General features: G+C 46.3%; 1 protein-coding gene across 1 annotated transcript in view; it reads right to left on the minus strand.

The window, feature by feature from the left end:
* Nucleotides 1–22,489, minus strand: part of mllt3 (MLLT3 super elongation complex subunit) — a gene marked incomplete at its 3' end in the record, with an annotated part of 55,841 nt that extends 33,352 nt beyond the window's left edge. The window contains exons 1-5 of the mRNA XM_083640456.1: nt 22,378–22,489; nt 7,355–7,437; nt 4,855–4,998; nt 1,830–1,868; nt 266–391 (exon numbers count right to left, since the gene is read on the minus strand). Coding sequence (XP_083496582.1) covers nt 266–391; nt 1,830–1,868; nt 4,855–4,998; nt 7,355–7,437; nt 22,378–22,474 — 489 coding nt within the window. The 5' untranslated portion in view covers nt 22,475–22,489. The remainder of the gene's footprint in view (nt 1–265; nt 392–1,829; nt 1,869–4,854; nt 4,999–7,354; nt 7,438–22,377) is intronic.
* Between the last annotated feature and the right edge of the window lie 579 nt (nt 22,490–23,068).

Raw genomic sequence — 23,068 nt, forward strand, 5'->3', positions numbered from 1 at the left:
ACAACAATGCCTCTTATATGGAAGGGTAACCCCGGGGAATGCCCGGACCTGATTCAACGGACATAGTCCAGAGTTCATGTCTGAAAGGGGCTATCGAGAGACAGCCAATCACAAGCTGCCATTTAGGAGACCAGAAGAATACCATTTATTTGTATTGACGGGGCCTAGAATGCACGTCTCTATATAAAAAATTATCTGGTCGGGTCCGACCACGTGAGACTACCTCCGATCGGAGGGGGGAAAAAACACACACAAAAACACTGACCTTTGACCTTGAGCTCTTCTTTGGGTCAGACAGGGCAGAGGTCAGCAAGCTGTTGGGCAGCGTGGGCAGCTTCAGGTGCTGCTGCTGGCCAAACAGGGAGGTGGAGCCCTCCTGCATCACCATCACCTACCAGAGGGGCAGCAACACACAACACTACATGACCAGCCTTCTTTGGTTTTCTGGTGGCACTTGAAATGTCCTTTCAGCGATGAACCAAATACAGAACTCTTTAATATATCAATTTGTTTGTGACACATTTTCCAGCAGAACATCACTTATTCAGGCCTAATGGTAATAATACAATATGCGACAATAAATATGCGATGGTGCGACAATATTTAAAATGTGATTTTTATGGTCTTTTATGATACCTACAATGAAACATGTATAAACTGCAAATTACATACGCATGTGTGCGGGTATGTCTCTATTCCCAACATATTCAGATTAAAATCAGTGTAATTGACAAAAACTAAAATGTTTGGCTATTTCAGGTAGTCCAGCATGAGCTAAGAGTAGGATTTTAGGTGGTCCAGTATGATTTAAGAGGACTTCAGGTGGTCCAGTATGAGCTAAGAGTAGGATTTCAGGTAGTCCAGTATGAGCTAAGAGTAGGATTTCAGGTGGTTCACTCAGTATGAGCTAAGAGTAGGATTTCAGGTGGTCCAGTATGAGCTAAGAGTAGGATTTCAGGTAGTCCAGTAAGAGCTAAGAGTAGGATTTCAGGTGGTCCAGTATGAGATAAGAGTAGGATTTCAGGTGGTCCGGTATGAGCTAAGAGTAGGATTTCACATAGTCCAGTATGAGCCAAGAGTAGGATTTCAGGTAGTCCAGTATGAGCTAAGAGTAGGATTTCAGGTGGTCCAGTATGAGCTCAGAGTAAGATTTCAGGTGGTCCAGTATGAGCTAAGAGTAGGATTTCAGGTGGTTCACTCAGTATGAGCTAAGAGTAGGATTTCAGGTGGTCCAGTATGAGCGAAGAGTAGGACTTTGCTAGACTGAAGGAAGACTTAAGACAGCTAATAGATTAGCGCATTGCCATCTTCAACGCCAAGAGCAGCAAAGATCTACAAAGCGCACATTCAAACACCTAAAATTGTCTGTTATTGCTGGACTCCCTTGCAGCTATTACAGCTAGTGTGATGGCCAGAATGTGCTGGTAAAGGAAAGTCAATACAGCTGTTTCAATGGGCCCCGCTATATGTGAGTGTAGGTTTTGTGGTGTAGCGAGGTGTATGAGGAAGGATCTCAGCCAGGAAAAGTGCACATAAGGGACATAAATTATGGTCAATGCATATCGCCGCTGTCCGGCGGAAACCTCTTATCTCCCAATTTGTCCATTTTCTCTCTTTTTTTCATAAATGGATTTAGTGGGTGCCCAAAAATAACCTGTGAAGGTTTTAGGTACTTTAACCAAGCAAAAGATGTTATATTATTAGTCATTACTGTACTATTACACTATGTTAAACCTTGTGTTGTTTTTGGAGATACGGACAGCGACGACATGGCGCCCGATAAAGCATGTTTCACCCGTTGCCACCCCAAAAAATGTCAGAAATCTTACTTTTGAGTCTCCTGAACTTCGTTTGTGAGGATCCCGTTGCTGTTAAGAGAGAGACAGTATGACTCAGACAGTGATCATATACAACTGAGCTTATAACATCTACAACTGAGCTTATAACATCTACAACTGAGCTTATAACATCTACAACTGAGCTTATAACATCTACAACTGAGCTTATAACATCTACAACTGAGCTTATAACATCCTCTAACCACATCACAGCATGACTCAGTGATCATATACAACTGAGCTTATAACATTCTCTAACCGCACCCGAGTACGATCCAGACAGTGATCTAGGGCTGCTCGATTATGGCAAAAACCATAATCGACGATTATTTAACGCGATTACTCATTGACGTTGGCAAAATCATTTATTGAACTTTTTTTTACTGAATTTCTTTTACATTTTTATACAATTTAATTGAAAAACAAAGGAAAAAAATAGAAATAGCCCAACTAAAAAAATATATATATAAAAAAAAGAATTGTTTTATCTCGATCATCTTGTTTTCATAATTGTGGGAAGCCAACATTGAAATTGAGATTAAAATGTGATTAATTGCACAGCCCTACAGTGATCATACAGTTGGGCTTATAACATCCTCTAAGCCACCACAGTAACGCCTGGAGGCAGTGATCACTTACAGCTGAGTTCCCCTAACCCCACCAGAGGAATTGAGCGGTGCCAAAGACTCTTTAATTACAGCGTGTGCCTGTTTGAACGGCCTGCAAGCCAACGTACGCTTGGTGGATGTCGTCATGTACAAAGCAATAAGTCACGTGGTGCGCTGCTGGAATAGGGAGGGGCCCAAGCACACCCGGGAGAAGAAATATCATCATGATGACATTGTACATTGTGTGGCACCAAGGTCGTGCACCTTTAAGTCATGACAATCTCTCCCTGACAACTAGGAGGTTGACATGGTCTCTGTAAGCACTCCAGTCTTCCTCCAGGCTAAGAAGGTTTGGACATGGTCTATGTGTAAGCACTCCAGTCTTCCTCCAGGCTAAGAAGGTTTGGACATGGTCTCTGTGTAAGCACTCCAGTCTTCCTCAAGGCTAAGAAGGTTTGGACGTGGTCTCTGTGTAAGCACTCCAGTCTTCCTCCAGGCTAAGAAGGTTTAGACATGGTCTATGTGTAAGCACTCCAGTCTTCCTCCAGGCTAAGAAGGTTTGGACATGGTCTATGTGTAAGCACTCCAGTCTTCCTCCAGGCTAAGAAGGTTTAGACATGGTCTATGTGTAAGCACTCCAGTCTTCCTCCAGGCTAAGAAGGTTTAGACATGGTCTATGTGTAAGCACTCCAGTCTTCCTCCAGGCTAAGAAGGTTTGGACATGGTCTATGTGTAAGCACTCCAGTCTTCCTCCAGGCTAAGAAGGTTTGGACATGGTCTATGTGTAAGCACTCCAGTCTTCCTCCAGGCTAAGAAGGTTTAGAAATGGTCTATGTGTAAGCACTCCAGTCTTCCTCCAGGCTAAGAAGGTTTAGACATGGTCTATGTGTAAGCACTCCAGTCTTCCTCCAGGCTAAGAAGGTTTAGACATGGTCTATGTGTAAGCACTCCAGTCTTCCTCCAGGCTAAGAAGGTTTGGACATGGTCTCTGTGTAAGCACTCCAGTCTTCCTCCAGGTTAAGAAGGTTTGGACATGGTCTCTGTGTAAGCACTCCAGTCTTCCTCCAGACTAAGAAGGTTTGGACATGGTCTATGTGTAAGCACTCCAGTCTTCCTCCAGGCTAAGAAGGTTTGGACATGGTCTCTGTGTAAGCACTCCAGTCTTCCTCCAGGCTAAGAAGGTTTGGACATGGTCTATGTGTAAGCACTCCAGTCTTCCTCCAGGCTAAGAAGGTTTGGACATGGTCTCTGTGTAAGCACTCCAGTCTTCCTCCAGGCTAAGAAGGTTTGGACATGGTCTATGTGTAAGCACTCCAGTCTTCCTCCAGGCTAAGAAGGTTTGGACATGGTCTCTGTAAGCACTCCAGTCTTCCTCTAGGCTAAGAAGGTTTGGACATGGTCTATGTGTAAGCACTCCAGTCTTCCTCCAGGCTAAGAAGGTTTGGACATGGTCTCTGTAAGCACTCCAGTCTTTCTCCAGGCTAAGAAGGTTTGGACATGGTCTCTGTAAGCACTCCAGTCTTCCTCCAGGCTAAGAAGGTTTGGACATGGTGTATGTGTAAGCACTCCAGTCTTCCTCCAGGCTAAGAAGGTTTGGACATGGTCTATGTGTAAGCACTCCAGTCTTCCTCCAGGCTAAGAAGGTTTGGACATGGTCTCTGTAAGCACTCCAGTCTTTCTCCAGGCTAAGAAGGTTTGGACATGGTCTCTGTAAGCACTCCAGTCTTCCTCCAGGCTAAGAAGGTTTGGACATGGTGTATGTGTAAGCACTCCAGTCTTCCTCCAGGCTAAGAAGGGGGTGGAGGGGAAAGTAAATACAGAGCACTTAGCTGCAGTCATAAAACCTCCGGACTGCAGGGGTCCTCTGGCTGGGGGCCAGCAGAGCGCCTGCAGCCGACACAGAGGTAGCACCCGGGGCTAAACCCATAGCAGTTTATCACAAACATTAAACACTACTCTATTGAGTAGATCGGCTCATGCTCGATTGACAGTTATTGGCTTCCAGGTATGAATGTGTGTGAATGTGAACAGGGCACTCCTGAAAAAGAGAGCTCCTACCCCTCCTACATGCCCCTGTCCCTCCTGCCCCCTTCCTACCTCTCTACATGCCCCCTGTGCACTCCTACCCCTCCTGCCCCCTTCCTACCTCTCTACATGCCCCCTGTGCACTCCTATCCCTCTCTACATGCCCCTGGGCGGCCCCTCCACTCCCCTCCTCCTACCCCTCTACATGCCCCCTGTGCATTCCTACCCCTCTACATGCCCCTGGGTGGCCCCTCCTCCTACCCCTCTACATGCCCCCTGTGCACTCCTACCCCTCTACATGCCCCCTGTGCATTCCTACCCCTCTACATGCCCCTGGGCGGCCCCTCCTCCTACCCCTCTACATGCCCCCTGTGCACTCCTACCCCTCCGGCTTTCAGTAGCTTCCTGCGAAACTCCTCAGTGGGGTTGTTGAAGGTGAGCTTCTCGCAGCGCAGGTGGTTGACAGGCGGGTGGCCGTCCAGGTGGAGAAACAGGTCGTAGTCGAAGCGAACTTTCTTGGGCTCTTCCTGAGGGCAGCAGAGAGGAGACAGAGAGGGGGGGGCAGAGAGGGGGGGCAGAGAGAGGACAGAGAGGAGACAGAGGGGGGGCAGAGAGGAGACAGAGAGGAGACAGAGAGGGGACAGAGAGGGGACAGAGAGGAGACAGAGGGGGGGCAGAGAGGGGGGGGCAGAGAGAGGACAGAGGGGGGGCAGAGAGGAGACAGAGGGGGGGCAGAGAGGGGACAGAGAGGGGGGGGGCAGAGAGAGGACAGAGGGGGGGCAGAGAGGAGACAGAGGGGGGGCAGAGAGGGGACAGAGAGGGGGGGGGCAGAGAGAGGACAGAGGGGGGGCAGAGAGGGGGGGCAGAGAGAGGACAGAGGGGGGGCAGAGAGAGGACAGAGAGGGGGGGGCAGAGAGGAGACAGAGGAGGGGCAGAGAGGGGGGGGCAGAGAGAGGACAGAGGGGGGGCAGAGAGAGGACAGAGGGGGGGCAGAGAGGGGGGGGCAGAGAGCGGACAGAGATGGGACAGAGGACAGAGACGGGGCAGATAGGGGACAGAGAGGGGACAGAGAGCGGACAGAGATGGGGCAGATAGGGGACAGAGAGAAAGGACAGAGATGGGGCAGATAGGGGACAGAGAGAAAGGACAGAGAGGCGACAGACAGGGAAAGGAAGGGGACAGAGAGGAAACAGTCAGAATCCACTCCGTCACGACTTCACCATCTTCTCTTTTTATCAACATCATAGAGTACTGCAGGAATGAGTCTGGAACACCTGGATGTTCGCACTTCTGGTTCCATCATCTTAAAGTCAATGGGATTATTGTATGGGAATTTCGGTTAAATGCCTGAAATAAGGTCTGTGGTGAACAAAAGTTTATGAAACTGTGAACTTCATGTTCATAAAGATCATCTTCACGAGGAACACTTTTATGACTTTTCGATCACATTTACACTTCAAAAGTCAAAAACAGCGTAACGGTATGACGAGAAATATTTGTGGTTTCACAATCGTGACTTTTTCAAACAGACGTATACCGTGAACCCGGAAACCAGCCCATGTGTATGATACACAGTCCATTTTCATTACCCTGTTCTGTCATTCACAACACACAGTTCAACCTTAGCCCAAAGTACAAACATGGTCTCAAGCAGAGGTGAACGAATTTATGAAAGGTTAATTTTTACACACACACATCAGGGTTTCCACGCGCATCAGGGTTTCCACTTTATACATTTAGTAGCGGCGGCCCGCTGCTTTCAAAATAGTATAAAATGTAATGAAAAATGTAATCTCACAATTACCCGACTCTGCAGCAAGCTTTTATTTTGAAATGAAGGCCAGCGATGGCAGTGACGAGTCTGCAACGTTGATGCATGAAATGCATCGTGATTGGCTGAGATATACTGTACGTGGGGGAGGCATTGTGGGGCGTGCCCAGCCTGCTTCTGTGGTTACAGAAAATGTCTGCTTTACTGCCATGAATGAAAGGGGGGCTTTATACTGTTGTGGGAGCAACAACACTCACGTGTGGAAAACAGCCAGAAAACAGCGACAGCGGTTTGTTTTGGAGGGACTGACAGTTATTGAAAACATGCACCAGTCGTCACGCACGACAAAAGTAACGGGTGGAGAAGCTGTTTAACACACAGACTACAGCACCGTACTAACGTTAAGCAGCCATTCACAGACTACAGCACCGTACTAAACGTTAAGCAGCCATTCAACCGCTCATGAAAACAAAGTTGCTCAGAAGAACGGGAATTGGACAAGTCCAATTGGGGAGAAAAAAGGGGGGAAATCAGGAGAAAGAGGAAGTGAAATCCTCATTCTAAACCCCATTCACTTTTTGCCTGACGAACCCGGAAGTATACTTCCGGACTCATTGCTGCGGTTCTCTATAGCCTCAGCCAGGAAGGATGACATCACTGATGACATCACATCATTAGGTAATTAGGGCAATCACCTAATTAAAAAATCACCCACACACATGCTCTTTACACTTCCTGAAAGTTTCAGCCCGATTGCATGTAAAACGGCATAGCTGTGGCCGGATAAAATTCTGAAAAATTGTGCTGGAAAACTCCTAGAGGAAACACTTCGCACACAGCCACACACACATGAAATGGGCGGTTGTGAGGGCACAGTGACCTTGAACTTTGACCTTTGACCACCAAAATCTAATAGATCATCCTTGAGTCGAGTTGGATGAGCCAAATTTGAAGCAATTCCGTCGAGGCATTCCCGAGATATCGTTAACGAGCATGGGATGTACGGAGGTACAACCCGATAAACGTAATACCTCCGGCCACAGCTAGGGCCGGCAGAGGCATAAGAAATAAGACAAAGTTTGTGGGCTGCTCAGAAGAACAGGTAGATGTACCTTATTTCTGAAGTAAACTTCGATGGGCAAGATGAAGCCGGCGTATCCACACTCCTCCACTTTGTAGGGTGGATCCTTGCACACTGCAGACAGAGAAGATGACTTATTCAGTTGGATTATTATAGAAAGAAGAGCCATGGACCTTCAAGTCAAGTAGTTTCGGTACCCAACCCTAGTGTGCAGGGGGTGTATTTTAGTGTTGTGCTGGGGTGTAGTGCTATTTATTAAGGTGCAGGGCACAATGCACAGCTCTACCTACAGTAGCCCCCCAGACTGCCGGGTGGGGAAAGCTCTCCGCTGGGCAGAGATGCTTGTGTTGTGGATGCAGTGTGTATGGAGAGCTGTGCACGCGTTTTGGGTGCCAATTCTGTTCCCTTCTGCGCGCTCTCTCACTCTCTCGTGCCGTGCATACCTCATGTCTTTTCTCTTGGAGAGAAAAATGGCCGTGCGTTCCGGCAGCACTACACCCCTGGTGGTGTGTGTGAGCAGTGCATGTGTATTAATGGTGTGTGAGCAATGTGTGTGTATTAATGGTGTGTGAGCAGTGTGTGTGTATTAGTGGTGTGTGTGTGAGCAGTGAGTGTGTATTAATGGTGTGTGTGAGCAGTGAGTGTGTATTAGTGGTGTGTGTGTGTGTGTGTGAGAGTGAGCAGTGAGTATGTATTAATGGTGTGTGAGCAGTGAGTGTGTAATAGTGGTGTGTGTGTGTGTGTGTGTGTGTGTGTGTGTGTGTGAGAGCAGTGAGTGTGTAATAGTGGTGTGTGTGAGCAGCGAGTGTGTATTACGGCGGGGACACACCGGTATGCGGAACTTGCGCGCATGCGCCGCGCAGCGCACCTCCGCGCAGAAGGCGCTTGAAGTGTCCACACAGAGAGCACAGCTCACTTTGCGCGCTCTGCTCGTCCGCTATATATTTTGCCCCAGATCTACCGTCTTCGTTATCATGGGTAGTAAATAACGACATAAATATATAAAGTAATATGTTTGGGATAACTGTTAATGGCTACCTTCGGCGTTATAAAATGCATTTGCATCAAGTCTGTTCTCCTCCCGTTTTCCCAGTGCGTGCTGTTGTAGAGAGATGGCGAGTCCTAGCTCTCTACTTGTTGCTCCGCAGGCAACGAGCCCCTAGAAGCCACTCCCCCTCTCCCACTCCTCTTTCTCTCTTTCCACACTTCCAAAGGGGCAATCATCAAGGTAAATAAACATTATTTTACTTTGAAATTGGGTTTTATTTGACGAATGTCCGGTTTCGGGGTTCCTGTCTGCCCTGATCTGATCTGTTCTGCTTGACAGAGTCGCTCACGGGCGCAGACGGAAAGCATTTGTGTGCGTATCCCTTTAAGACCGCAAACCGCGTTAACGCGGTTCGCGGTCTTAAAGGGATACACACACAAATGCTGCATCAGCTATCAATGGGTTAAAGTACTATCAAAATCAGGGGCAAAACAAATGCATGACAGCATATCCTTCCATGTGAGACCTCTCTCTCTCTCTCTGTGTCAGTGAGCTGCAGCTCTCCTCTCGTGGGATCTCGTTAAGGACAAGTCCACTTCCATGGCCCATGTCGACGCATCGCTAGCAGAAAATGTGTCTCTTAAATGAAGAGGCAGAGATCTCCAAGCCTGGGAATCCAAAAGAGGAGAGGTCTCCTCCTCTTCCCAACAGGCTTTTCCAGACAAACAACATGTCCTGAGCTCAGGTGTTGCTCCCTGGAGAAGTTTGATTGCCAGCTTTCGTCCCTCAGGACTTGGCAGAACAAGGAGCAATTAAGGCCCTGTCTGTTGTCAATGTGTTTGCTGATAGCAGCAGGTGCCTCGTAGCTCGCTTTTTAAACACAATTCTTATCTTTCATTCCTTTTTAGATCAAGAAAAAACACACACAAAAATTGGCAACTGAACAATTACATTAGGGCAGGTGAATGATCAAATGTGTACATTTGAATTTCACCAGGTCGATGTCGGGATGTTGGAAAGGTGTTTATGTCTACGCTTCTATGTTTTTATGTGTTTCACAGGTTATGCTATGCTATGCTGTGGGAAATATGCAATGTTGCTGCTGTGGAAATAAAGCGTTTGAGCAACAACAACAAAACAACGCATTTGGTATCGTTTGGTACATGTGGCATTTTAATTACAATCAATCGATTGATTGCTTAACGTTACCGATGGTCGATTCAGGAATTACTACAGTAGTAAAATTTGCATCCCTAGTCTGAAGCTGAGGACAATTGACGTCGTCAGTGGTCGGCAACCAGCTGCCTGGCAATATTTTTGCCAGGCAGCATGATGATGTCATCATGAGTGATGTGATCAGTAACACACATGCAGCCTGGAATATAACCCCCCCCCCCTTTTTAGCCAATTGGCATGAACAAAAACTCACACCTTCTCCTAGGGCGAAAAGTGCATGCTAAAACGTGGGGAACTTTTTGTGGACCAACCGACCAACCGAGTGACTTACAGAGCTGCTGGCCACAGCTAAAAAAAAGGTGCATATAATGCGTGAAAGCTGTGAGAGTGTGAGATGAGATGAGAGAGAGACAAACTAAAGTGAAAACTAAAGTAACTAGCCAGTTTAGAAAAAATCTAAGGAGTAGAAAGTGCAGATATTTGTGTTAAAATATAGGGAGTAAAAGTATAATACGTTGTCATAAAAATAAATACACAGTAAAGTACAGATACCTGACAATCCTATAAATACAGTAACAAAATATTTGTACTTAGTTACTTCCCATCTCTGCCAGACAGTATAGAGTGAAAGTCTTGATATCAGTATCATCAGAGCTGCACCTAAAGGCACAGGAATGCTGTGCAGCTTGGGAGGCATATTTCAGCCCTGGGGGGAGAGCGTATCTCCTGTAGAGGTCGAAGGTCACCGCTGTGACTTGACGTATGTGCTATAGTGCTCAAAAGCCACAAGTGAGCGATCACGAAGCCCAAAGAGACCCGAGAACCAGAGAGGAGCACAAGTTCAAAGCCTCCTGCCAGAGCCCACAGGGCAACATGTTGGCCCAATCATTAACACATCAATCTGTGTGTGTGTGTGTGTGTGTGTGTGTGTACTGTGTGTGTGTGTGTGTGTGTGTGTACTGTGTGTGTGTGTGTGTGTGTGTGTTGTGTGTGTGTGTGTGTGTGTGTGTGTGTGTACACTGTGTGTGTGTGTGTACTGTGTGTGTGTACGTGTGTGTGTGTGTGTGTGTGTGTGTGTACTGTGTGTGTGTACTGTGTGTGTGTGTGTGTGTGTGTGTGTACACTGTGTGTGTGTGTGTGTGTGTGTGTGTGTGTGTGTGTACGTGTGTGTGTGTGTGTGTATGTGTGTGTGTGTACTGTGTGTGTGTACTGTGTGTGTGTACTGTGTGTGTGCGTGTGTGTGTGTGTACGTGTGTGTACGTGTGTGTGTGTGTGTGTGTGTGTATTCACCATAAAGGGGCTTACATTTTTAGCCAATCTGGTTAACAGAAAGGGTTTTTCTAAAAAAAAAAAAAGGGGGCGGGACTCTCTCAGATTCTCTTACACTGTTAGAACATCTGTGATGTTCAACGCATTCCCACACCTTCTGAAAGATCAAATTCAAGGACCTTTCCAGGACCTCCCAGGCCCAATTCCCTCAGATTCAAGGACCCACCCAGCTCAGCGTAGTTTGAGACACGGATCAAGGTTACTCTTACAACAACACTGAGAATGTTTTATAACGAGAACTAGCAGATTTACAGAAGCTCGAAGACAACAAGAGAGAACACAACTTAACAAGAGACACAACCTCTCCTACACACATGAATATTCAGCTGTGCAAAAGGTTTCATTGTTTATAGCTTGAAAATGGGATGGTTCAGCTATGGCCTACAAACATGGTCAAACTATTATTTTTTTTTGTTATGGTCGAACTATTGTTGATGTGCAGGAAATATGTGGAGGTGACGTCATCCCCTCTTCATTTGAATTGAATATAACTTTATTGTCCACCAGGGTGGAAAACTGTCCACAAGATTACGAAACCTAAAAGCACTAAACACAATGGGGCAGTCGCGGCCTAAAGGTTAAGAGAAGCGAGCTTGTGAAGAGAAGGTCGTCGGTTCAATCGCCGGGACCAGCACGATAAATCTGGGTGGGGGGTAAAGTGAAAAGGCAGCACTTTGCCCCTCCCTCATTATCACCACTGAGGCGCCCTTGAGCAAAGGTCCTTAAAACTAGGGGTGCACAGATCAATCGGCAAGCAATCTGTATCGGCTGATTTTGACCTCAAATATGCAATCGGCTGATTGCCGATATTTTTTTATATAATTTTTGTTTTGTTTTTTATTTAAAAAAAAAGCCCTATCACTAATCAGGCTTTCCAACAATATAAAATACAATGCCAATTGGTATTATTTAAAGGGGAGAAATAATCGACCTAAAATAACGTTTCCAAACTTCCTTTGAGGAGTTTATATATCGGTGATCGGTTGGGCAGATATTTCCCATAGGCGATCGGCAATCGGTGATCGGTGGCAAAAAACGTGATCGGTGCACCCCTACTTAAAACCCAACCTCTCCCGTGGTGGTGCTGCTCAGTGGGCAGCAGATCAGACTGTGTGGTTGTAATGTACTGGGCAGCTTCCAGGTGTGAATGTGAACAGTGTGCTCTCCTGAAAAAGAGAGCATTGCTCGCCTCTCACTCACAGTGACACTCCCCTGAATAAATAAAGGTAAAAAAAAAAAAAAACAGTTGCCAGAAAAGGTGGATTTCTCCTTCGACAAAAACACACACCTAAATCAACTGTCCTGTTCCTTGCCTGCACTCAACAGACCACAAATCTTGGGCCCTTTTCAACAAGCTCTCCCCCCCCCATTTCTCTCCCATTACACCGTCTAACATCTCTCCATAAAAGTGCCAATCCCTAGAAACATCACACACAGCGTTGAAGAGAGGCCATCTTCTCCACAGAGGATTCAACCAAACGAGGTGCTTAAAGCAGCATGAGCCGAGCAGCCGAAACAGCCCCCTTTACCGTGTGGCGGCTCCTTCACCGTGTGGAGGGGAGGGGCTTCTTTTGCCGCCGCTCGTGGAGACAGCAGGCGCCGCCATTTGGCCCGTCGCCATGGCAACGTCTCAACCCCGGCCCCGTTAAGCGCCCGGCGATAATGGGTGCGACCGCGGCGACTTGACTGGCTGCTGCCTCGTTAAGCTTAACGGCCGGCTCATCTCTGTAGCAAATCACACAGTCTCTCTTTTATGGCTTTGCTCACTCACACAAACACCTTTCTGTGTTTGACACCAGTGTGTGTCTGTGTGTGTGTGTGTGTGTGTGTGTGTGTGTGTGTGTGTGTGTGTGTGTGTGAAGATTCATGACAGACATGATGACACCACTGTAGGGCTGTCAATCTTCCTCTATAATCCAATTCGATTTTCAGTGCTTTATGTTAGTATCCGATTGTAATTGGATCTTTGGCCAGCACGCGCCAGCGCTGAGGGAAAAAGACAGAGGAATTCTGAGATTAAAGTCAGAATTCTGAATTTACTGTCAGAATTTTTAGGGAAAAAGTCAGAAATCTCAGATTAAAGTAAGAAATCTGAGGGAAAAAGTCATCATTCAGATTTTAATGTCAGAATTCTGAGATTAAAGTCTGAATTTTGAGAAGAGTCAGCATACCGTTACATGTCACATCACTGAGATGTCACTGATGATATTACTGACGATGTACCAGAATTTGAATGTCAAAGTAGGGTCACAAGCCAAAAAATTGGGAAGCCTTGGGTTAACCCTTCGCGTGCCAGAGGTCGCTGATGTGGAGTGATGGTCTGAATCACTGTGGAGTGTCATGGTCTTACCAGCTGGGAGCTGTGCCATGCGGCTTATGGGGTAGAGCGGGGTCGTCCACTAATCAGAAGGTCGGTGGTTCGAACCCCGGCTCCTCCAGTCCGCATGTCGAAGTGAAGGGGTTAATGTCAGCACATTCTAAAGCACTTTGGATAAAAGCGCTATATAAATGCAGTATATTTACAATTGACCGTGCCCACGCAGATCCAATCAAGTCTCTGAAGATTTACCTTTCAGATGAGCAAAGAGGCAGAGATGGATGTTATTGTAGATCTTTAAATGTGCAGCGGCTTTGAAATATGATGATGGCTCACTCCTTCACCTGGCCCTCTTTTGTTTCAAATCAAATCAATAATCAATCAAAAATCACACCCAGGTGCTGAAGCAGTGCAGACACACAGACACCACTTAGCCAATTAACTAAGAAGAAGACAATTGCTCGAGTGACATCACTGATGACATGATCACAACTGCCTGATGACCTCACAGTCGAGCAACTGCGTGACATAATTTCCAGTTGAGTGACATCACTTCACACACACCCTCTTCCTTGTTGTGACATAACAGTTGGGCAATTGCATTCAACACACACACACACAACTGCCCGACTGACATCACTTTCGTCGCAAATTGTAACTAAGATAAGATCACGGTTGGGCAATTGCAAATGCATTCCACACACACACACACACACACACACACACACACACACACACACACACACACACACACTTCCAGGTGAACTCTCAGACAAAGTCACTTGTAGAAGCGGTTTGCACCGCTTAATAAAAATAAGATGAAACATTGCTGGTAGCTTGTAACAAAGCTCTGTATAAATACTGTATATAAATGGACAGCATGCAGCAACAGAACAAAGAAAAGAAAATAATCCGACATGAGGTCAATGAACAACATTGAGCCCTGATGTACTGCTGCCAGAGATGCACTTAAATGACCTTTTTCACAGCAGCCATTTTGTGTCTAAAAGGCAGCGTAAACACAGGTGCAACCAAAACATTAATGAGGATTTCCAACTTCCAATCCATTTAGTTGTTCCAGTGCTGGGGCCCTCATCAATGTTTTGGTTGCACCTGTGTTTACGCTGAAGTGCAGGTGAAGTGGGGGAGAGGTAAAGATGGCTGCCCGTGTTCCAGTCAATTTAGTTTTCGGTGGAGCTCTTTCCTCCCTGAGTCGTCCCACTCCTCCTCCTCACACTAAAACATATCCCCTTTCCAAGGCTAGAAAGCAATCATGGCCACTTGGCCTAATATGGCCATATGAAATCAGTTTTATTTTTTTTATTTTTTTACAATATCCCTTTTTTTTTAATTTAGGGCTTAGGTTAGATTTTTCTGTTGTGTTTTTGGATGATTTTGCCGTCTCAGACTCTTCTGAGCCTCTTCAACTTGTCTCTCAAAGTGACAACCAAGTAGTGAGGTGACGAAAGGGTCCCACTCACGCAGGCCTATTTCATTATGATATAATTTGTGTTACTACAACAATTAGGCCTACTTCTCATTATGTTTGATCAATTTCAGCCAAATTATGGAAAATTCTGCAATATTCCATGTTTCACCGTTGATCCCATTCTTATTGCCAAATTCCATGATGGTGATGCAACGTTCCCACCAGTCGTGCGGCTGAAAGACTGTGAGATGTTTCCGTCAAGGCGATCAAAACGGCGAGACAGTTACGACTCAATTGGGCCTGAGGGAGATTTATTTCGGCGCGGTCGCGGCACGTTTTTAAACTCCTCCCGTTTGAGACGAGGCGGGGGGGCGGGCGAGCGGCATAGAGACTGTGTGTGTGCAAGGTGAGAGAGAGAGAGAGGCTTCCTTCTCCAGTGAGCACAGAATAATCCTCAACAGCTGCAAAACGCACCCGAGTTAAACACAACCCGCCCAGAGAGAGAAGAAAAGACTGGGCATCTTTGGCGCCGACCCCAAGACTTCCTGTGTGTGTGTGTGTGTGTGTGTGTGTGTGTGTCTGTGTGTGTGTGTGTGTGTGTGTGTGTAGCCAGCTGTGCCCTTGTTGGACCACTCAGCAGACTGTTAGTATCCACAGTGTCAAACAAGACTGACTCTGCAGCAACCCTGGATCAAAGTTCTCCTGCGTGGTGGATCAGGATCACGTGGACATATCATTTTTTTCCACAGTATTTCACAGGAACTCACTGTTTTATCACAGTATTGTAATCATGTGTAAATGGTAAATGGCCTGCATTTATACAACGCTTTTATCCAAAGCGCTTTACAGTCAGTAGGTACATTCACCCATTCACACACCGATGGCGGCAGGTTACCACGCAGGGTGCTGGCACACCAACGGGAGCAATTTGGGGTTCAGTATCTTGCCCAAGGACACTTTGACATGCAGACTGGAGGCGCCGGGAATCGAACCACCGACCTCTTTTATCCAAAGCAATTAGTGGACGACCCGCTCTACCTCCTGAGCTACAGCCACCCCGTAAATCCGCATAAATCACAGTACTACAGGGTACACTACATCAGAGATGGGGACTTGGACTTGAGTCGCACTTCAGTCTCACACACAGTGACTTGAGATTTGACTTGAGACTCGTCCTCAAAGACTTGAGACTTGACTTGGACTTGAAGGTTTGGGACTTGTGAACAATCTTTATTTTTTATTTATATATTTTTTGGTGCATTAACAATAAGGAAATGTTTACTAATGTCATCTAATCAATGTTGATGCTGTATTCTAATAAAGGAGTGAGGGTAATATAGTACATGCTAGTTTGAATTCCTTACTTTTAGCTATGCAGGGTTCTAAGCAGACCAGATTGCATGCAGCAGATGATGGAACGCTCATTCATAAGAGACTTGACTTGGACTTGTGACGAAAGACTTGAGACTTGACCTTGAGCTCAAAGACTTGACTTGACTTGGACTTGCAAAAAATGACTTGTGAGCATCTCTACATCACAGTACTACAGGGTTGCTTGGAACTGCATATTTTGTAATGATACTTTCAGGAACTTCAAGCAATAAAGTCGAGAAAAGAAAAGAAAAAAACAAGGAGAATAAACCAGATTAAAACAAACCACAGGTTACCAAGGTGACCAGTCGCACATTTGAGCTAAGAGCGCCTATATGAGAGAGAGCACACAACATCCAATCACAGCTCAGCGATCAGCAAAATGGCTGTATGCTTGTAGCCTACAGGTAGAGTGATACTGTAGATAGGAAGAACATGTATCAAGCTTGGCCCAGCACTACTGATGACGTATAGGAATGGCATCATAGGTGAATATTGATTTGTTTGAAATACATCAAATAAATAAATCAAATTAGAACACTTCTCAAAACAACTCTTGGAATGCAGTGAAAAATCCCATATGATATCTTGACACTGTAAGAGTATCCCAGAGGGCATTTCTCTTTTTTAAGGTAACTATTTATTCTCTACTACTGTGTTCTTGCCGCAACAGATGAGCCGTGGTCGAGAAGACAACCGGCGTCCAAATCAACCCTTTGCCTAAAAACCATCATTTCACCTGTTGTAACCGAGCCAATGTCAAAATCTCACATCAGACAAGAGGATTTTGCAGTTGCACATCTGCTCAATGCAGGGGGCGCTAAAAAAACAACTTGAGAGAAGAAGACTGGGCCAGTTGGCAACGTTTTTGCTAAAGTGTTAAGATTCTCCCGAGCAGCTTGGACAAAAGGAAGGAGACCTCAGCGTCATTTCTTCTGATCTATTACACTCCGGCTTTGTTTTAACTAGAAACCCTCAAAGGCCTTTGAAGACCTCATAGACCAGGAAGTACTTTGGCCGGCAATTTGTCAGCATGTGAAAACACATTAGTCCCACGGACTTCATAGGGATCGGAGGGCTTCTCATGGCATGTGTCATCCCCTGAAGACTTATGGAGGGGTAAGTATCCTCCCGCTGGGCGTGAGGCCATCTTCTCTCCCAGCCCGCACGTTACATTCATCAAGCTCAGGTTGGAGAAGAGAAGGAAGCCAAAACTCATTTGGTCCAGCTTGTAATCAAAAGGACCTTCTAGAAGGTGCTTGAGCTTTGAAGGTTCTGTATCAGCAGATAGGGGATTTTTATGTATGGAGCTGCTGCATGCCATTCCTTCAGGACCTGCACACCGCCAGGACGCTGAGGCGCTCTCGGAGGATCATGGCCGACCCCTCCCACCCGGGTCATAAGCTGTTTAAACCCCCCCCCCCCCCCCCCCCCATGGCAGAAGACTGATGTCGGGCAGTACCAGAACCTCTCGTTACAGGGACAGTTTCTACCCAACTGCCATCCATCCGCCTCTTCAATCAGACCCGAAAGCCCCCACAAATAAGGACTTTATCTAGGGATGCACGATATATCGACAATCATGACAATAATGTCGGCCCGATGTGCCAATGTTAATATCGGCGGTTATCGTATCGGCCAAAAGTTTCACGTTGAGAGGAGATTTATGATTTATGGGCTTTTCCAAATGTTTTGGAAATAAAGAAATGCATTACTTTTTCAAATTCACAGTGTTTACATGTGTTTTTCAGTATGTATGAAATTTGATTCTCATAGATACAGTATGTGTTTTTATGATACAGATCATATCGGCATCTGTAAATATCGGTTATAGGAATCGGCCAAACTTTTAGGTGCATCCCTAACTTTATCACCCCCGGCCCCGCCCCCTGAGCACAACCGGCTCAGTAATGGGCGGAGCTCCCACATTATCCCACGGACATTGTCCTACCGCCCCCATTATATGTCACTTTAAAGTTGAAAAGGACTTTATATTTTGCACTTTCATAATTTTGTTTTTCTGCATTGTTGTCTTCTTCGACTACTGATGTGACCGCTGCACTGCATACTTGCACTGAGTCAAATTGCTCGTTTGTAATCTTGATTACTGACTGTGGTTATTAAAGTGAATCTCGAATCAGTTTCCAGGGAGCGTCCGTCTCACTGCACGTCTCCCCCCCCCCCCAGATCTCTGGACAGTCGTTGGAGTCCGTCGGTTCCCCGGGCCGTTCATAAATCACAGGTTGAAGGTGAGGAATACACTCTGTACCTTCAGCTAAGTGCATTTGTCTTGTGGCTACGTCAGGTGTTCCTGCCGGGCGAGGAGATCATTTTCACATGTTCTCAGGAATTCACTGGGAGGGAACACTCTCGCCGATGGAAGGGGGGGGGGGGAGGTGACTTGGGGGCATTGGACATTAGCGACACATCATGAACTCATTGGTTAAAATCCCCCTCTAGTGTATGTTCACACGCAGAGGTGGGACGTACCATTATTTCAGATGATAGCCCCTCCCCCGTTTTCTCTCCAATTCTACTTGTCCCAATTCCCCCTGCTGTCCCCGGTCGTTGCTCCGCCCCTTCTGCCGATCTGGAGAGAGTTGTGTCGACTCGCACGTGCTTCCTCCGATACATGTGCAGTGAGCCGCACAGCCGCTTCTTTTCACCGGACAGCAAGGAGTTTCACCGGCAGGACATCGCGTGGGAGGATCACGCTATTGCCCCCCAGTTCCCCTCCCCACCAAAAGGGCACCCCGACCGACCGGAGGAGGCGCTAGTAGGGATGTTAATGATTAACCATTAGTCGATTAACTGCCATTAAGAATGTAACCGATTAGGGCTCTAATATTTTGGCGGCAAGGGACTCCTGTCAATTTAACTCTCGGGGCCCCCCTGTGGCTGTAAATAGAGGCCAGCTCTATTGCCAACTCCTCTCTGCCAGCCATGTTATTTTCTAAGCTAGAGAAGCCCGGGACTTTAAGACAAACATCAAAATTTTTGTTTTGTTATGAAAAAATCTGTCAGAGTTCTAAACCAAGTTAGGAGTGTTTTGAGCGGCCGAGCTGCGTATGTGAGCTACAGGGCCAGCTCGACGAGCTGCAGGGCGGGCGAGGCCGCGTAGCATCCGAGCTAGCATCCGAGCCCAAGACTTGTCATTACTTGGATTTTCCAGTAATTATAATATCACAAGCGCGCCCGCTCGATTCCTAGGTTCGCCCGCTGTGCCTCATTGGCAGCCGCCCTGCAGGCTGTCCTGTGTAAAAACACTGACAGGGTCTCTCGTTGGCACGCCGCCCTGCAGGCAGCCCTGTGTAAAAACACTGTGACAGGGTCTCTCGTTGGCACGCCGCCCTGCAGGCTGTCCTGTGTAAACACACTGTGACAGGGTCTCTCCTTGGCACACTGCCCAGCGCCTGTCGAGCCCAACAACCCTCAAACTCAGCAGAGGCTGAGGGGGTCAGCGCCATATTTTAATTGATCCCTTCCCTGCCAGACGCTCCATCAGGACCCCGTTACCTCGCACACCCCCAGCAGGGCACACCACAAAGACTCCATTTGGCCTTTTTCCAACTGAGTGGAAGTAGTATTAACCCTATGTATGCTACAGCCCTGCATGTGCACAGTGGAAGTAGTATTAACCCTATGTAGGCTACAGCCCCGCGTGTGCACAGTGGAAGTAGTATTAACCCTATGTAGGCTACAGCCCCGCGTGTGCACAGTGGAAGTAGTATTAACCCTATGTAGGCTACAGCCCCGTGTGTGCACAGTGGAAGTAGTATTAACCCTATGTAGGCTACAGCCCCCCATGTGCACAGTGGAAGTAGTATTAACCCTATGTAGGCTACAGCCCCGCGTGTGCACAGTGGAAGTAGTATTAACCCTATGTAGGCTACAGCCCCGCGTGTGCACAGTGGAAGTAGTATTAACCCTATGTAGGCTACAGCCCTGCATGTGCACAGTGGAAGTAGTATTAACCCTATGTAGGCTACAGCCCCGCGTGTGCACAGTGGAAGTAGTATTAACCCTATGTAGGCTACAGCCCCGCGTGTGCACAGTGGAAGTAGTATTAACCCTATGTAGACTACAGTGTGCACATAGGGCAGTGTCTGTCTGTGCATATTATGCAGACATCCGTTTGGAGCGGGTGGAGACCTCTAAAGCAGTTCACGATAAAAATCAAATTATCAGTGTAATCTTGAATTCACCGACTTCATATGTTGCAATGTGCTCAGTTCAGGAAGTTATTGGCTTGTGTGACTCAGAGCCGTATAGATAGAAGAGTCGTGACATCTCCATTCACTCCAATGGACCAGTTTTTTACTCTCAAGAGTTCCAGGAAGTGAGGTCCTGGATTAAGCAGCACTGTCTAGTGAGTTGCAGCAAAATAGACAAGTTTGTGTTGTACTCTGAAAGGGTTTTTCCCCCCTTGAATCAAATTGTACATTATCAGCTTTATTTTAGCATGCAAACGTAGCGCGAGACCCATTCCTGGCTGTTCACTGTTCACAGTTTTGGGATATACTGCTGATGTTGTAATGATACAAAGATGGTTGAAAATCAGCGGGGTGTTGCTTTAAGCTCCCAAATTAAATCGCTCTCTTACACACAAGGCTGGTCTGTCCAGTGGCCTAATATCTAATCAGTGTTCCTACACATTTTCATGGATGAAATTTTCAAAACTTTTCCAGGACTCTTCAAGGATCCATAATAGAATTCCCATGTAATGTGAGGCAGTGACTTTGAATCGTGACCAAAAATTATTACTACACTGGACAAATAGGACACACCTCTTTCTTTATATTGGATTTTAGTGCTTTGAGTCACTTGCTTCATCATATTGCATACAAGCTTTTCAAATAAAATGTGAATTTTCCATAAAAATATTAATATCAAATCCAAGAAGCACAAAAATCCGACCAATACCACATATTACGTTACTACTGTAAGTTGTGTCATCAGCGACAGAAAATTAATTTGCTGTTACCTTACATTACCGTACATGGAAGGTTATTCACAGAAAATTGCTGTAACAATTAATTTAATTAGACACACAAAAACAACGACTTTTCGAAAACTTTCAATGATTTTCCTAATTCCATGACTTTTCCAGGCCTGGAAAACAATAGAGAAATTCCACAACTTTTTCAAGGTTTTCCATGACCGTGGGAACCCTGTCTAATGGCAAAGTTAAGGATTAGAAGCAGAGGAGTAATGAAATGAAGAGGTATCTGCACGACTGACATCTCATCATTATGAGATCAACTCATCATCTCATCATTACATCAGATTTCTCAGCACCAGCAACATCACCGTTATGAAACATATGACACTTCAACAGGCACCATAAGGAAAGGCTCTTTACAGAAGCAGGGAGGAGGTGGACAGGCTCAGCTAGACCAACAGGGATCCTTGAGGGGGTTCCAGGGGGTCCCCAGCGAATTGCTAAATTGTTCAACTTCAACATTATTTCATTTAAGAAGTAAACAATTAGACAATGTAGAAGAATGACTGTTCTGATCATAGTTTCTCCATCTGTTCTACTGTTCTCCGTTCCTCTGCGATGCACTCTGAACTTAGCGTCACACAGAATTCCATAAGGAAATTGGGGGGGGGAGTCGAGTGTTCAAAATGCTCTCCTACCCGTATCCAATGTCCGATCGCAGATCCGAAGATATGGTAATCTCCCTACGGAAGCCAGTAGTTTAGGCAGGGGGGTTTAAATGATTTTCCTGCGTGAAACAACCGTTTAAAAGCAGTCTTTCCACAGCCTGTGCCGAATTTAGGAGAGGAGAATCGTCTCAGTGCTGACAGGAACCTTGGGAGTTTGATTATTTCATGACATGTTTTGCTTCCCAGGTGCGCTGGATTTGATCACTGTGCTGCCGTATCCGTGTGACTGCAATGTTGTTTGCTCGCCCCTTGTAAGCGGTGCTCCATGATAGTGAGATCAAACACACCTGACCCTGCTGTAAATTTAGTACAGGCTGTGGACAGACTGCTTTTAAAACGGTTGTTTCACACAGGAATATCATTTTAATATCTAAACTACTGGCTTTCGTAGGGAGATTATTATTATATCTCCAGCTCTGCGATCGGACTTCGAAGACGGGTAGGAGGGCGTTACTACTCTAGTTCAGAGTGCATCGCAGAGGAATGGAGAACAGCAGAACATATGGGGCTACGTTTCTCTGTCACCTATCTACCTACAAGATTACAGAAATTACACTCAGATTTGGGTTTGAGAGAGGGTTTGTTTGTGGCTCGAATGTGGACTAAATTAGGGGGTCTGTGATATGAGAATCACTGATCAAGACAACAGCAGCACCACACAAGAGCTGTTAGGGAATCTGTGTCTTGCTCAAGGGCACTTCAGCAGTTTCAAATGTGAAAAATTCAGGTTAAAACAAAGCGCCAAAAAAAAGAGCAAAAAATAGCCAGCCTTACCTCTTTTTGGTCTGGGGAAGCTTTCGTGCAGGTGAAAAACAACCTTCTCCACGAAGTGCTGAATGTTGCTGTGCTCTGGTCCTCGAACAAACACCATCCAGTCGTGGGTAAAGCCGTCCACTGTGGGCTTCTTTCTGACCTGGGCACGGTGACCAAGTTCGAGTTTCACCTGGACAGCACCCTGTGGAACGTCCACAGAATATTCCATCAAATAAGACTAGTCATCCCAAAATGACATTTCGATGACTGCTTGGATTCACCCAACAAAAAAAATGGTGTAAAACGGAGTGACAGTACTTACTAATAATATACGATACGTGTATTTTCATTTAGCACAGAATGTCATCCGGGTTTAAGAATCGAGGGTTGCGAGTGAAGAACACCAAGCCTGTGGTTTTGATATGCTTCCACCTTCTACGCCACGTTTTCCATCAGCTCTAACGTTAGCCTCGATACGCTGCGTTCTCTGTCTGTGCAGGAGAGAACCTCACGCAAAACTCCATTCAAAAATATTGAAATTCACTCTGGTATGATTCAATGGAAAATGCATAGCTACACCTGGAAGAACAGGACAAGACCCAATAGCTGCTACCAATGGTGCTGCTAAATTGACACACGAAGCAGCGCGTACTTCAAAAAACTCACATTTTATAATGAGTTCACGGGGCTCGCCATCTCCCACCATGGTGTA

Source organism: Poromitra crassiceps, assembly GCF_964638095.1.
Source record: "Poromitra crassiceps genome assembly, chromosome: 7".
NCBI lineage: Eukaryota > Metazoa > Chordata > Actinopteri > Beryciformes > Melamphaidae > Poromitra > Poromitra crassiceps.